This window comes from Gallinula chloropus, assembly GCF_964237585.1.
Source record: "Gallinula chloropus genome assembly, chromosome: 2".
NCBI classification, from domain to species: Eukaryota; Metazoa; Chordata; class Aves; order Gruiformes; family Rallidae; genus Gallinula; species Gallinula chloropus.
The window spans coordinates 13216640-13232252 of NC_140086.1; the positions used below are offsets into that span (position 1 = coordinate 13216640).

Genomic DNA, 15613 nt, shown 5'->3' on the forward strand with positions numbered 1-15613 from the left:
AAGATAGTCCCTGACGCATGGTCTGAAGGTTTATTTCCTTTTTAGTTAACATAACTGTTGAAATTCACATTATTCATAGGTATAAAAGCTTTTTTCTTTTGTCTCCTACTAAATGCTTGCCCTCAATTCTTTCTTTTAGTAATAAGTCTCTAAAATCAATTACGTGCTGCTTTGTGGCTACACTGACTGGAGTGTAATTATGTAGACTGCCATGTGCTATCAAACTCAGACATCAGTTGTAATTAAATCCACAGAACTGATGTTCCGTGTGACAAACCGAATAGTCTTCTGTACTGGTACCCAAAACACTTCACCTGGGAATTCTGGAAACTAACTGGATATCATAATCAGGGAGAACTATTAAAAGATGCCTTCCTCAGAGGTAAAGGGAGTGTTTCCTGGAAGTTTGTGTGCTTTTACAGCTCTTCATTACGAAGTCCTTGGATATAGAGAATCAGACTTACAGAATAGATAGCCCTTCAGTGGGGATGGCTTCAGTGGCAGTTGTTGTGGATGAAAATGTTTGACGCAGTTTATGATTTAATAAATGGTGTCCCATCTCAGAGGAGATGCTGGTCACAGCCCACTGCGATCCAGGAGAGCTCAAAGGTCTCGCTTACAATTGCTATTGATAGGGTCTGAGATAATTGACTTGTGTCAAGCGCTCTCCCATTTTGGCTCAGCTCAGATGGCGAAATGTTCTGGTACTTTCCATCAGTTAGACAAACTCAGAGCTGCTCTGGCATCTCCACCTTTTGGGCTACGGCCCAGCCGCAGGTGTGCCGAGGTGTCAGGAGGTGATCAGTTGTCATTGTTGTTCCCAAGCAATAGGGGAGCAAGAGCCTCACGATCCAGGTACAGATGTACCCGGCCATTACTGTTCCCAAACACAGCAAGAGCCAGGCACGTGAAGGGGTTGCCTTAGCGCTCTGCGCTGCTGCCCTGGCGTATGGCCCAGGAAGGGGGGGAATGGCACCAAGTACTGAGCAGCTCAAGAGGAGGGAGACCACATGCAGACAAGTGCAGGTGAAGCTTGTGTTAGGAAAATGGGTCCCACCCTCAGTCCTGTCATTCCTGAGAACAAGCTGAAAATTTTGGTCTTGACTTTTTTTGGCAGTCTAGTACTAGAGATGGCTGTGGACAACTGGGTTTTGCAGGGGGCTTTTCTGTTTACTGCAGGATGTTGTTCTACTCCTCCAGCCCAAGGCTTCATGGTTTTGTGGGGTGGGGGGCTGAAAATACCTCTAAGTATTTCTGTAGTATTTGGGTTTTACTTCTCTGATTTGCATGATGGGTGTTTCTAGAACTTGGGTAGTTTATCTGTTGGCCAGAGGTAAGAAGCAGTTTAAGATCTTTAATAAATGAAATTATTTTGGAAGTCAGCATTGTGTTTGGCTGAACACTGGTGCTATGATCTGACTGTATTTTTAAGTTCCTCCAACAACAGCTTTGGATATAGGAATGATTTGGATGCAGGGATTCTTGCTCAGTTGCACAGTTCTGACATATACTCAGAGGATTCCCAGCTGATGTTTGCAGTGTTGTCTTTTCGTGTACTTGTCTACCCCAAGTAAAACTGAAATACTTGAGGTAGTGTTGTAGGCTCTTATCATGTTTTACCAGTTTTAGCTTTGCCTGTAGAAGTTAACTCATCAAAAGTAGGGAAGCAATTTTTCAAAAGTTCAGGGCTGATAATACTAGAAGATATTCGAGCAACTTCTTTTTTCTGCTTTAGAAAGGGGTTTTGGGCTCCAAATCCACATAAAAAAAACTCCAAAACCCAAACAAAAACCACCTCCACACACAACCCCAACCAAACCTAAAGTACTAGTTTGTATTCTTTCCCTTGCCCCCATGAAGTGGTTAGCTCTTGCTGCTGTGTACATCGTGCCTATTGACTGCCTTAGCTTCCTGTAGAGTCAGGGTCAGGAGTGGCATCCTTGTCCTTCCAAGCCCTTAATAGTTTGATGCCAGGATACCTGAAACATGCACCAAATGTCATCTGCTGCTACTGAAGTCAATGGTCTCTAATTCCATCATAGTTATTTTTCTTTTCATGCTGGCTAGTTAAAAAAAAAGTCTTCTGCTGGAACAGAAATTGTAGGGGGATGGGTTTGCAGACTGTCTCTGGAGGAAAGAAGGTTGTCTGCTGCATGCTTAGAATACCTCTAAAAACAAATAATGAAATACAGTTCTCTAATGGTTTGGGTTTTTTTTCTCATTTCAGTGTGTTTTTCTAATTTGCTGTAATAAAGATGGCTATCAGAGTGCTTCTAATGTGTGCTGTTACTTTTGCATAATCACTTATACTAGTCTAATCTGGTAAAAGCATTCTAAGACTTTGGCTTTTAATATTTTTTTAAGTAATAAAAATGTGGATGTGAAGCCTTTTCCTTCACATTTTAAAGCTGTTCATGTAAATTTTTTGCCTACTAGTAATTTGGTAAAAACATTATATTATAATGAACTGGATTTGTGATGAGCTAGCTAACTTTCTCATTTCATTTTGACTTCTCTAGAGAAGTTGGAGGTTGCACCACCATCTCCAGGACAACTGAAACATGGTAAAAGAAGAATGATTGTTGAATGTGGTTCAGTATTTGTGCAGTCTCTTTTTTGGAACCGCCTCATCTTTCTCCTGCAAGTGCTGGTCTGTCCTCATCCCTGTCGTATGGAGTAACAAACCCAAAACGAGCACCAGCAGTCACCGTGTCATCTTTATTTCATAACACCTCAGCTGGAGAATGTGCACCACGTAGGGAAAGTAGGACAGAAAGCCCAAATGAGAGCGTGCTGTGCAAAGCCATCAGCAAACACTGCTTTTCTAAGCCAAGCAGTGTTGATGCTGCAGTACCTTGTGGGGGTTCTCATATTTAAGCTTAAACTACCAGCTTTCTGCTTGTCATGTGTATTTTTAAGTGGACTGAGAAGTGGGATAAAGTTGCAGAGAAATTTGAAATAGATCTGGTATTATTTAAAATACCAATTAATTCAAATTCTGTTGTATTCATTGTATTTTTGTGGTTTTATGGTCTCTCAGTGAGCAGATGTATTTAGCTGAGCATTTTCCTATTCTAAGTATCTACACTTTTTTTTTCTTGGTCCCTGGAGTTCTGTTTACTCCCCGGATTCCAAAATCCTGTCAATTTTGGTAATAATTTGAGCTCCTTTTCTTGCTCCAGAGTTTGGTATGCACATTTTGAAAATACTGTGCAGATCTCTCTGCTTTTTTGTTATTTTTCTTTTTTGGGATTTTTGTCCTGTGGTGGCTTAAAAATTGGAAAATTGCATATGTTTAGTGCTTTAGTCTTTCACCCATGCATTTAGGAAGCTATGTGTGTTCTTCCAAATAGTTACAGATGCCCATACGTGTTGTAGTACCTGAGCATGGAAAATCACTTGTGTTGCTTTGTTTTTTATATGATTGTGGGTTCATGTTGTCTGCCAGAAGTAAATCTAAAAGGTAGTCACACTGGCTTCTCTTCACATGACTGTGAGCTTCATGCATTCCTCTTTCTTTCCTCTTACGTTTGCACCTCTAAGTTTTTTAAAATGTAGGAATTATTGTTCCCATTTAAAGGGGGTGTGGAGAACTAAATAGATGATGCATTTAGAAAGTCACATCTTTTTAACATTTCAAGCTCTGTTTTAGCTAAGTAGCCTCTCCTCAATGCTGTATTTAGTCTTAGGATCCTTGCACTTTGAGACTCAGTTGGAAGCAGCGCTGTGCAAATTCGGTCTCATCTCCATCAGAAGTTTACAAGCTGAAACTTGAGAGGAAGTGGATCAGGCAATAGAATATATTTTCGAATATGACTTACTGGAAGTTTCAGGAATGAAAAGGAAAATAATGCATTAAAATAGATGGAACTTGACTACTTAATGCATTGAGGAGCAGCTTGGAATCTAACTTGTCCTCACCGTAGTGCCCAAGCAAACTCCATGTACAGAACTTTAGGTTCAGCAGTGAGATATTTAATGCTGTATGACACCCTAGTGAGAGCCACCTTACTGTTTTCAGATGTAGTTGAAGGAGTTTTGATAAAAATTGCCTGACTCCAGGCAATACTCCTCTAAAATACGGATTTTTATGAATGTGTGAAGAAGATTGAGCTCTTGCACAAGAATAGAGGGGTACTTGCAGAGAAAAGGGGTTTCTTTAGAGCAAGAGAAGGATGCAGGGCACGTGGCGAGAACTGTTCTCAGTCTTTAGTGATACTGCAGCATCAGGACTGTAAAAAGGATCAAAATTTGCAGTTTTGAATAGTTCTCTTGTGCCCTGATAGGCAAAGGAGCTTCCATCCAGAATTATACATGTACTTGCAAAGAGTAAGTTGGTTTAACAGGTTCTTTGCAAGCCATTTGTGACACTGATGTGTAGCTAAGGGTTTTACTAAGCCTCCCTCAGACCACTGATAGGAGTAGTAGGAAAGAATCTTCGTGTATGTTATCTTTGTATCTCTTTAAGGCAGTGGTAGACTGACATTTCAGTTGTTCCTGTGAACTAGTGAACTGTCTTGTAAATACTTATTTTCTCTTTGTTACTTATTTCTTTTAGTGTTCTTCCACAATGCATTACCTTTTGTAGGGTTTGGATTCTTGGATAACGCAATTATGATTGCCGCGGTAAGTTCATTATTTAATTACTTAATCAAGTCTACAGGATCCTTATCATTCAACCAGTAAATGAGAACTTCAGGGACACTCTCTTCCCCCTGTATCAACTCACTAATTTCTATTTTAAACTTTCTTTTCTTAAAGAAAACATCTGCGTTCTGTTGAGCCTTTGCAGAATGCAGAGGAGTATTGTTCCATCTAAAGGCCAGTATTGTAACTAATTTCACTGAATTAGCAGCTTGCTTTTTTCCCTTGCTTCTAATTTGTATTGCAAGACACATTTATGATCATGTAGTTAATACGTTTTTTGTACTGACTGATGAGAATGTGATTATGATGTGTTGATGAATAGGTCTCAGGGTTTTTCCTGATGTATTCCATTGTTCCGAGGGTTGCAGGCACGTTAATGCTGATGTTTATGTGTACTAATGTAGCCTGGCATTTCTGAGTATCACTCCTGAGAGATCTTCCTGTTCGTTTGGAAGATGAAATAGGCTGGTGGAACAGGAAGATGGATAAAGGCCAAAGATGCTGTTCCTTGTGTAGTATTACCGTTGTCAGTGTGATACTAATCATGGGATAATTCATGTGGGAAGGGACTGGGGGAGTCTCTAGTTTTAGTATGTTAGTGTGTTAGGTTGGAAGGGACCTTTAAAGGTCATCTAGTCCAACCCCCTGCAGTAAGCAGGGGCATCTTAACTAAATCAGGTTGCTCAGAGTAGCACCAAGCCTGACCTTTATGGTCAGGCTAGTGTTGCTGCTGCTTGGGACTTTCTCAGGGTTTGTAGTCCAACCTCCTGTTCAGTGCAGGCTCAGGTATGGTCAGACCAAGTTTGTGGTTTTATCCAGTGGGACTTGAGAAGATCCAGGGGCGAGAGACTACACAGCCTACTTAGGCAATCTGTCCCAAAAAACATAGGAAAAAAGATATATCCACCTAGAACATATGCTTCAATTCCTGCACATTGTGTCTCATCTTTGGACCACATTCTGCTGTTTCATTTTGGAGTTCAATGTGATTTTGTCCTTCAGCTGAAAAAGTCAGGAGCTACAACATTGTGTTTTGTTTGCTCAGTATTTGTAGAAATTTGTGTTCAGAGCTGTACATTTGGTTAAAAATTACAGTGAGGAAAGTGATATACAGACAGGGGCTATGGTTTTGTCAATTAGGTGGCCATTATGAAACAGTATAAAATATTAAAAGTATTTCAGAATTAGGCTTTTGTCCTAAGGGTAAATATTGGGGGGTGGGTGGGTGTAGGAGCTGTGCAGATCTAGAAGATAAGTGTCCATTTATCTTGCCAATTTTAACATAAACATGCAATGCTTTTCCTGGTTGAATCAGCATCATTTATTTTACCTCCATATCCCTCAAATAATGAGAACTCTTATTTTTCAGGGAACCCAAATAGAGTTGTCAATTGGAGTTGTCCTAGGAATTTCAACTATGGCAGGCAAGTAATAAAAATGCAGGATGTGTAGAGTGACATGGCACGGGCCTGTATTTTAGGCTGAAAGTGGGCCACAGGGCTGGAAACAGCTGTTCCTCAGTCTTGCAGCTGCCTCTCCTAATAAAGAAAAACCCTGTGGTTGAAGCAAGGACATTCCATTTGCAGAAATGGAATTACAGTTCAAATAGCTTTTGCAGTGCTGCTTGTTGGTTTTAATCTAAACATTCAAATTCTGTGTCACTTAAAGGGTATTTGTGTTTCTGTGATGGGACTGGTCTGAATTCCCTGGGGCCTGGTATTTATGTAAATCTATGTATCTGTAAGTTTGCTTGCAGTGCTAAGTGAAGATCAATGTTGGTGTCCATTTACGATGTTGGACGGTGCTCTTGGTGGCTTCTCTGTCACCGTGTGATACTGTAGGAAGGCCAAACAGCCACCCTGCTCCTGCACTGGGCCACAACTGATAAGCTCTGCTCAACAGTTTGCTGCCTCTGCAGTGCCAGAGGGGGAAAACTGCTCGTGGATTCACCAACTGCAGGTCTAGCATTGCTCGAAAGCACCTAGATAGCTTCAGGAAAACGTATCTACCAGTACAAATTAATCATTTGGAGACATGCAGCCCTCTGCAGTACAAGACAGTCACAAGCAAGCTGATCTCAGTAAGATCTGCTCTGAAGTAGAGTATTTTAATTGTTTAACTTTATTCAATTGTATATACAGTATTTATTCCTAAACTTCACTTAGTACATGGCTATGTTGAAATGTTTATCAAAGCTACATATGCTTTTATTTCCAGTACTTGGTGCCTCTTTGGGCACTGGAAGGCCTTTGCTCGGTGGCCCTCGTTAGCTGCATGAGACTGGTAACCCTGCATGGCTGTTTGGGTTGGAAACATGGAGTTATATTGATTTCCAGGTGTCAGTGTTGTCTTTTTGTATTTGTCAAGCTTTCCTCGTGTAAGTTGAGAACCAGTTGCACTTCCTATTAGTGTTAGTCAGCTGCTGTTAGTACAAACTGGAGTAAAGTCAGAAGAAATGTTCTAAAATAAACTTTCTTTGTCTTGTATGCAATATATGCTGAGAAGAGTGAGGGGCACTTGGAGGGGCTGGAAGCGGGTTGGTTCTGTTGGTAATAAAATAATACTTTACATTTTTCCCCCTTCTTCTTCTCTCTCCATCCCTCCAGCTGCTGCTTTGGGAAACCTTGTTTCAGATTTAGCTGGACTGGGGTATGTCTGAACTTCTTTTAATGCTATCTTTATTTTTCAGTCCTTTCTAGATACTGTTGGTACTACTGAACTAAGACATGTGCACTGCTGATGAGGCTTTATTTTTTTTTCCCTAGTTTTTGAATTTTGCTTTGGTCAACTATTTGACTGTAGAAGTGTATTCTGTCCTTGATAAGAGGAAGTTTAAGTATTAGGTGGCTCTTGTTAAAGTTGAAACTGCACTGCCATAGTTCTTAAACAGAATAACTCCTGCTATGGTAGTATTACATATTTGAAGTGATAAAGTTAGGATTGAGGCTTACAGTGTATTCTGTAACTAATGCTTGATTTTACGGAAATATTAGAACTTTTTCTATAAAAAGTGAGTTCATTAAAAGACAAAATGGGGGGGGAAAAAGTCCTTCCTGATGGCATTATCAGTATGCTGAAGGAAAAGCTATTCATTAAGTGCAGTGCTTCAAAGATTTCAAAAGCCTCACTAGAAGATGCTGTCAGATCCAAAATTGTTCTTGTTTTCTTGTTCTTCTAGTCTTGCAGGTTATGTAGAAGCTTTAGCTTCACGACTGGGTCTGTCAATCCCTGATCTGACACCCAAACAAGCTGACATGTGGCAAACACGTCTCAGTGCACACTTGGTGAGTAGCCTGTAGGTAGGCACTGTTTGTGTGGAGCTTTTTGGTGAAGCCAGAATGCAGCAAATCCTTTCTTGGTCCTTTTGCCATTAAACACTTAACGACCACCAACATTTTACACATTTCTTGGAGGTTTAATTATGAGCCTATGTCAGGGAGACTGTGAGACAAGGATTGTTTTGGGCTTGGGTGGTTTTTTTGTATGCAGCAAGTCATGAGGGACTAATAACATGCATAGTCTCTGCAATGACTTCATGTATGCTATGTAGATACCTGGGTTGAGCTCTGGCTACTGTGACCCCTTAGTAGTTTCCTCCTATACATTTTGTCAAGTGCTTGCTATTCCTATACCTGTGCTAGTATGTATTCATTTCTAATGTTCTGGTAATAAACTTGGTTATGAAACTGGCTTTCTCCTGTGGAAACTTCCAGTGTTTGAGCACTAGTCACTGCTTGGATTTACAGTTTCAGGACACTGAAAATGTCTTGCAAATTCATTTTTAGGATGATTGCTTAATTAACACTTAAACATTTGAAGCAGTGCCACTTCAGCAATGAGCATGTTAATTCTCTTTAATCAAAGATTATAAGAAGCTGAGTAAAGAAACAGGTATTTCACTTTGCCAGAAAGAACCTTCACAGGGAAAAATAATTTTGCAGATTTAAGAGAAAGTAACACTTGATCATGAAAAAAATAGGGGTTGAAAATCTGCCTTTAACAGTGATAGATCAGTGTGTTGAGCAGGGAGGAACTGGCATGTGGGCTGCCCTCTGGTCCTTGCAACATGAAGTCTTCTCAGCAGAAGCAGTCTGTGGCAGAAGCCTGTCATTGCACTGCAGTCATTCACAGCTTTTTCCTGGGAAGACCTCTGAGCATTTTTTCCTGTATGCCAGCGTTTTTTTTCATTACCTGCTGTCTCAAGTTTCTCAACACTATCCATGTGCTGCTGGTGATGTGGTTGGGATATTGCCTCTTGTTTCCTCTCCCCTTGACTTTTACATCTAGGTCAGCTGTGAAATGTTTTCCAAGCTTCTTTTTTCTTCTTTTTTTGGGGGGAGTGTGTGTCTTTGCCTTGTGCTTTTGCAAGCCATTATGTTTTTAAGGAATTTCTCATTCCTGACTTTAAAAACTTACATTACCACAAGCAGATACATTTATAAAGCATCTAAAATGTGTATGGGTTTTTAACTTCCTTATCTTCTTGACCATTTTACTAACCCTTTGAATATCTGTCTCCACAGTTACCACCTGTGTAGCTCTTTGTATGTCATTCCCCTCCTCTTGTTCATAATTGTCTCTTATCACAGCACACACTGTCTCTAACCTTGTCATATCTATCTCTCTCTCATAGATTGTGTTTCTAGTCTGCATGCTAAGAAAAATGTGGCTCCCAACCGAAAACTAGAACAAAGGGTCTGTTTTCCTGGTTGTGTTGACACTACATAGGAAATGAGTAACCACTGCTCAGTGAGAAACTTCATTTTTTCCTCCCTTTCTCCAGGGTAAAGCTATTGGAGTGACCATTGGCTGCATTTTAGGAATGTTTCCTTTGTTGTTCTTTGGCGATGAGGAAGAAAAACTGGAAGAAAAAAAATAACCTTTTTACAAGACATATACAAATGTAAACTACTGTACCTCAATTATTCAATTATGCTGTCGATATTTAGGAATTAACAGACAGTAAAAAATGTATAGACTTGGGAACAAAACCTTCAGCATGTCGTTTTATGGAAACACTAATTTATTGTGGCTTTGTTGTGTTCAGTACTTCTTTTTATAAGATACCATCTAACTTTTTATTTAATTGTAAATTTTTGAAGTGTTTTCACTTATGGCAACTGATGTTTACCACTTTCCCCTTTGACCTTGTTCTTGAATGGATTATTGCTTCAATAATCCGCCATGGATGACAGTATCACTCTTGAGTTGCATATTGGTTGCTTAACAGTTGTAATTGCATGACAGAAATTCCACTGCTGTTCATCAGGTCCTTCAATACAGATTAAGACATAGGGGTCAGTGGTGAGTGATTTGAAGTCCCTCGCTTTGCAAGAGGACTGGTTGCCCATGGATCTGATAGCTCAGTGACCTGTGACACTCTAGTTTGCATTTTTTTCACAATTCTAAGTGTCTTCAAATTGTCTTCTAACTTGCTAATTTTCATGCTTTGACAAGGTAAGTGTTTCCAGTGTGGGCTCTTCAGCAAGTCCATTTTCTCGTGGTGTTTTAACACCACCTGTACTTTCATATTCATGCCTCTATTTCATTTGTAAACAGCATTTGGAGACTTTGAGAGATCCTTAAATTTGTCTTCCTCATTTTTGAGTCTGATATTAAAGAATTAAGACCAAACTGTTCCAGTATCACAAACTTCTTTTTGAATTGTTCTGCTTAAAATAAGATGTGAACAGGGCCAGGGAATGCTTCAGGGTATGAATGAGAGCTGGCATTGCATGTTTGTAATGGGTGGTTCACTTAGAACAATACAATGTACCATCAGTCTGGATTAGAGGACCTGATTTGCAGATTATAACTTTGTATTTAATTCTTTGCTACATTTTATTTTTTTTGCTGTGAGACAACTAGTAAAAACAAACCAAAACAGGAGACTTGAGGCCTTTTTTCTTTTTTTGCCTTTTATTTTTGCAGTCTTTGTGTGTTAGAGACCTGACAGTGCAGTCACATGTACCTGCTGGTTTATATGGTCATGAATAAATTGATTACAACTATTGAATATTCATAGTACTTCAGGATCTGACTTGCCAAAAGCATAATGCTAAACTGATAGCTGTTGACTGGAGGAGGGGGTTTCATACCTGTTGGTCCCATTTGGAAAAGACACTAAAAAGGGAGGCGTGGCCAGGGTACTCTGGAAGTTTTATTGATGGAATTGTTAGAATTTCTGAAACCTAGAAAGAAATGTTTTTTTAAAAAATAAAGTCCTCTGACTCTTATTTGCTATAGGAAAAGTTTTGCTGCAATGTGTGTACCTTCTTACAGAGCTCGTGGCTTATCTCTTGGTCATAAATCTGACTTGCCTGTTCTCATGTCTAGAAGCCCTTTAGCAGCAGTACTGAGGCTTTGACAGCAACCTTTAATGAAGGTGACAGTGTTTGTCTGTTTTTTGAAAAGCAGACTTGCAGTGAGCAGTCCTAATGGCATGGCCTGTGTTTTCTACAATAAACCATGGGATTCTGGACCAAACTGTAAAACTGGAAGAAATCTCAGCCAGGCATGGAACACAAATGCACAGGAGTTTTGGTTTGTGTTTTCCAAGTTGGAAGTTTTGTCAAACAAACAAAGAAAACTCAAAAAACCAAAACCCAAATCCCAACAAAAAACAATCCTGGTAGAAAGTTATGTCCCCTTCTCCCAACAGATTGCTGCTGCCTTACAGTACTTCAGTGATCAGGGTTGTTGTTTTTTTTTTAAGTCATCCTCACATTTGTCTTGCCTTAAACTCTGATTTTTCTTCTTCTCCATGTGCATTTGTTTCTAGTATGTGTCTATAAAAAGCTGTATTTCCCACTTGGTTGTTTTTTTTGAACTGAAGTACACATGAAAACAATTTTGTGTAGCTTTTTGTAGCTGTTTTTACAGTAATTCCACCACTGTTCCCTGTTACGATATGGGCATCTTCATTGCACTATTCCAGCTGTGGTGCTTGCCATCCTACCAGCTGGAACACTGTCTTCATCATGTCATAGAGCTCGTGAGAACAGTCAGAAGGCTGTGTTGCTGTCGTGGTAGTGCTCTTTTTACAATGGCAATAGGAAAGACAGTGTACTATTGTTAAATAGCTTGTGCATGTAACACTTTGTTGCTGTATGTGCTACTGTGCTACAACCAATGCTTTTATCAAGAATTAATGAACTAAAATAGCTTCAAAGAGATGAATCGTGTTGTCTGGTTGAACTGTTTAGCTGACCACTAAAATGTGGAGGGCATGTGACCCATGGTAAGAAATCCTGGGTGTTTCAGAGTGTTGTCTGATACTGTAATCAAAAAGGTGACTTGTTGGGGTTTCAGTATTTGAATGTGAAGAAAGAAATCACAATTTGAGAGGCATAGTGGCTTTGGAGGCTGAGGGAAAGTCCTTGTTGCAGCCAAACTGCCTGCCCTGAGTAGAGTGGGGGTAGCTTGCGTTGCCTATGGGATGGATGTGGTACTGTGGGATGTGCAGTGGAAGGTACCTGTGCCTGATCTGTACCCTGTCTCCTCACAAGGAGGGTGTGTTTTTTCTGGCCTATGTGGGTGAAAACAATCCCTGATGCTCTGATTGCACTTTTTGTACTTTGCTGAGAATGCAGAGTGGTAACAAAACACTCCCTTCTGTTTTCTGTTGTCTTCTTTCTCCTCAATAAAATGAAACCCAAACACTACAGGCTTATTCAAAGGCTTCAGTATTGCTCCATTTCATTTTATCAGTTGGTCCTGTGTTAATAGGAATTTTTTGTGTTAAAGGGCTGGTAGAACTGAAATTGTGTTTATTTTAAAATGCTGTCTTCTACTGTAACTGAAAATATAAATGTATGTTTGACTGTATGTTGTCTCTAGGGACAAAGAACATGCATCTGATAATATGGTTACCCAGATTTTCTCTCCAATATTTTCTCATTCGTGTACTTTTGCATAAATTATTTTAATTCAGACAACATTTTGTATTGTCTTTAATTAAATTGTTGACCTTTCTGTAAACTTTTGTACTACAGCAAAGCTGTTCTGTGTTTCTTTATTAGACCAGATGCTGGAGGGGAAATGTTAATAATATCCTGTGGGTATTCAGCCTCAGTTATATGAACCAGGAATTTATTATTTCAGCTACAAGCAGGTGGTCCTTTGTCACTGTTACAGGAGATACCACCATGGAGTGGTGCTCCTGTGTCTTCATGCTCAGAAGAGAGCAATTTAAACAATTAACATGTTTGCATGGTAAATGGTGGCACTTGTGATTACTACTAGTCATAAGTCCACTTGTGCTTGAGCTTCTGGAGTTAACTGAGTTTCTTGTGTGCAAACCCAGCCTTTCTGAACTTTCCTGGACTTGGAAAGTTCTTCACTGGTTTTTCACTCCTTGCTCAGTCCCCTTCATGGATGTCTGTGCATGAAGAAGTGCTGTGAGTAACACACGCCTGTGCTGGAAGGATGGTCTCACCTCAGTTTGGCAACCTGTAGTGGTTGGCTGTTATTTTACTCTGTTCTGATTGCATTGTGCAGTAAAACTCTTTGTTACTGTTCACAGCCTGTCACACCTGTAGCCAACATGTTTCCCTTTTCTGTCTGATGTTTTACGTCATCTAGAGCCAAGCTGACAGTGGCAGTATATAAACTGAAGACCTCAATAAAGTGTTGTGGAATTATCATCCTGCTCTGAGAGTCCTATGCCTCTGGAATTCTAAAATATTAAGTAAACAGTTAGAGCTACTCTGAGCTGCAGTTAATGCTCTCATAAGAGAAATTCAGGTTGCTGTTTTAAAAGTAATTAATATTTGTTAAGGCTTTTACTCTTAGCGTTCAGGACCTTTGGCATCCAGTGTTGCCTCAAAATAGTATGGGCAGGGAGGGTGGAGGAGTTAGTCCAAGCTTTGAGTTATCTACAGGATAGATGTGGAAGGATTTGGTTTGTTTTGGAAGATTACCTCCCTCAATGAAAACAACCCCCACCTTTTAGAGAAAAGCCTGAGCTTCCCCCTGGCTCCACCAAGAGACTGCAGTCACTAGGAGTTGAGCAGGGCAGTCTTGGAGCCTCAGGTATGTAATTCCAAATAGTCACCCTGAGTAGCAAGAAGTGGTGTGGAGTGCTGATGTAGTATCTCTCCTGTAAGTAGAAGAGGCTTATTAGTAGATAAGACCTCTTAGAGCATGAAGGAGCTGTCAGGAAACAGTGATGGTTTAACAGTCTTCATCTTAGTTGTCTGTATGTATCTGAGCAAGTGCCTTAAATACTGATGGAGCTGTGAATGCTGCTCCATGTCCTCACAGCTTGCTCCTCCTGTGTAGGCATGCAGAGCCTTCAGTTGCTGTGAAATACCAAAATCACCTGAGACTTTTAAGCCTGATGCGTTTTGTGTCTCTGTTCTGTTCCTGATACTGGGTTTATTGGAGTATCTTTGAATATGAAGAGAGTCTCATGCTTTTGCTTAGAGGGTTTTAAGCTCTTCCAAACCTTTAGGTGTTTATGATATTAATCACTAAGTAGGTACTTTTGCAATGGGTTATGAAGTGTGCTGAATCCAACCAGTGAATGGTCCCAAAGCGTGGAATTAGCTGCATTGGACCTACAGCTGCTGTTCCCATTAGGAAGAAGCTGCTGGTGAGCAGGGTGGTAATGCAGTAACAGTGCTGCCTTGGCCTTGCACAGAACTGCTGCCTGGGTTTGGCAGGGTGGTGCATGCACCATGGTGATGCTGTTTGTGCTAAAAATGGCTTATCTGTTACCTCCAGGTATGAACAAGGAGGAAAGGGAGGAGAATGGGATTCTGATGGGTCTCTTTCCCTACTTGGGGATGCACAGAGTGCCTATTAAAAGGGAATAAAATAAGATTTGTATTCATGCTACTTTTCTGCTGTTCTCTGTGCATCAGAAAACATGCTGGGAAATTGGAAGAAAGAGCTGATGCAGCTTCCCTCCTCCAGCCTGGCTTTTCCGCACATCTCAGCAACAGAGCTGCCAATACCTGCACGGAAGTACCTCTCAAAGGAACAGTGATGGTAGAATACCCCCGTCGAGCACAGGAGCCCTTGAATAGGAAGGGGAGAATGATTACAGGTGATTTTACCTTTGCAGTTCAACTGCCTAGTTACCAAAGAGCACATCAAAAGCTGGTTAGATCTTAAAAGGAAATCATTCCCTTTCAGTGAAGTTTCAGACAGGCTTTGATGCAGATTTGGAAGTGACTTTCTCTCTGCATGCTTTCCTCTGATTGATTAGTTACCCTGTTTTGTTTAGGAGCACTGAAGGGTTTTGTTTTCCTTCTACAGGCTTTTCTTCTGAGAACATCAAACCACCTAAGGCAGAGAGGCTGTGACCGGAGCCAGTACCAGGGAGACAATAAGTATTAGAAAGTATCTTAAGAGATGTTAAGGTTATTTCCCTACCTCTGCAGAGGTTAATGGCCTTGGCTGTATGTTTTAGCAGATTATCGAGCATGAAAAGCTCAACATAAGCTGGCAATGTGCACTTACAGCCCAGAAAGTCAACTGTGTCCTGGGCTGCATCAAAACCAGTGTAACCAGCAGATTGAGGGAGGTGATTCTGCCCCTCTGCTCTGCTGAGCCTCCACCTGCAGCACTGCATCCAGCTCTGGGGTAACCAGGACAGGAAAGACAGGGAGCTGTTGAAGGCAGTCCTGAGGAGGTCACAGGGATGATTAGAGGACTGGAGCACCTCTCCTATAAAGACAGGATGAGAGAGTTGGGCTTGTTCAGCCTGGAGAATAGAAGGCTCCAGGGAGACCTTATAGCAGCCTTCCAGTACCTGAAGGGGCTACAGGAAAGATGGGGAGGGACTGTTTGTCAGTGAGGGCAGTGACGGGACAAGGGATAATGGTTGTAAGCTGAAGGAGGGTGGATTTAGATTAAATACTATGAAGAAACTATTTCCTGTGAGAAAGGTGAGGCCCTGGCACAGGCTGCCCAGAGAAGCTGTGGCTGCCCCCTCCCTGGCAGTGTTCAAGGCCAGGTT

At 40.8% G+C, this 15613-nt stretch overlaps 1 protein-coding gene across 1 annotated transcript in view; it reads left to right on the forward strand.

Moving 5' to 3' along the window:
* The window catches only part of TMEM65 (transmembrane protein 65), a gene marked incomplete at its 5' end in the record, with an annotated part of 33253 nt that extends 19956 nt beyond the window's left edge, over window positions 1-13297 (forward strand). Inside the window, 6 exons of the mRNA XM_084280397.1 lie at window positions 2520-2564; window positions 4559-4626; window positions 6017-6071; window positions 7254-7296; window positions 7826-7931; window positions 9431-13297. Of these exons, the coding sequence (XP_084136523.1) occupies window positions 2520-2564; window positions 4559-4626; window positions 6017-6071; window positions 7254-7296; window positions 7826-7931; window positions 9431-9526 (413 nt within the window). The 3' untranslated portion in view covers window positions 9527-13297. The remainder of the gene's footprint in view (window positions 1-2519; window positions 2565-4558; window positions 4627-6016; window positions 6072-7253; window positions 7297-7825; window positions 7932-9430) is intronic.
* Between the last annotated feature and the right edge of the window lie 2316 nt (window positions 13298-15613).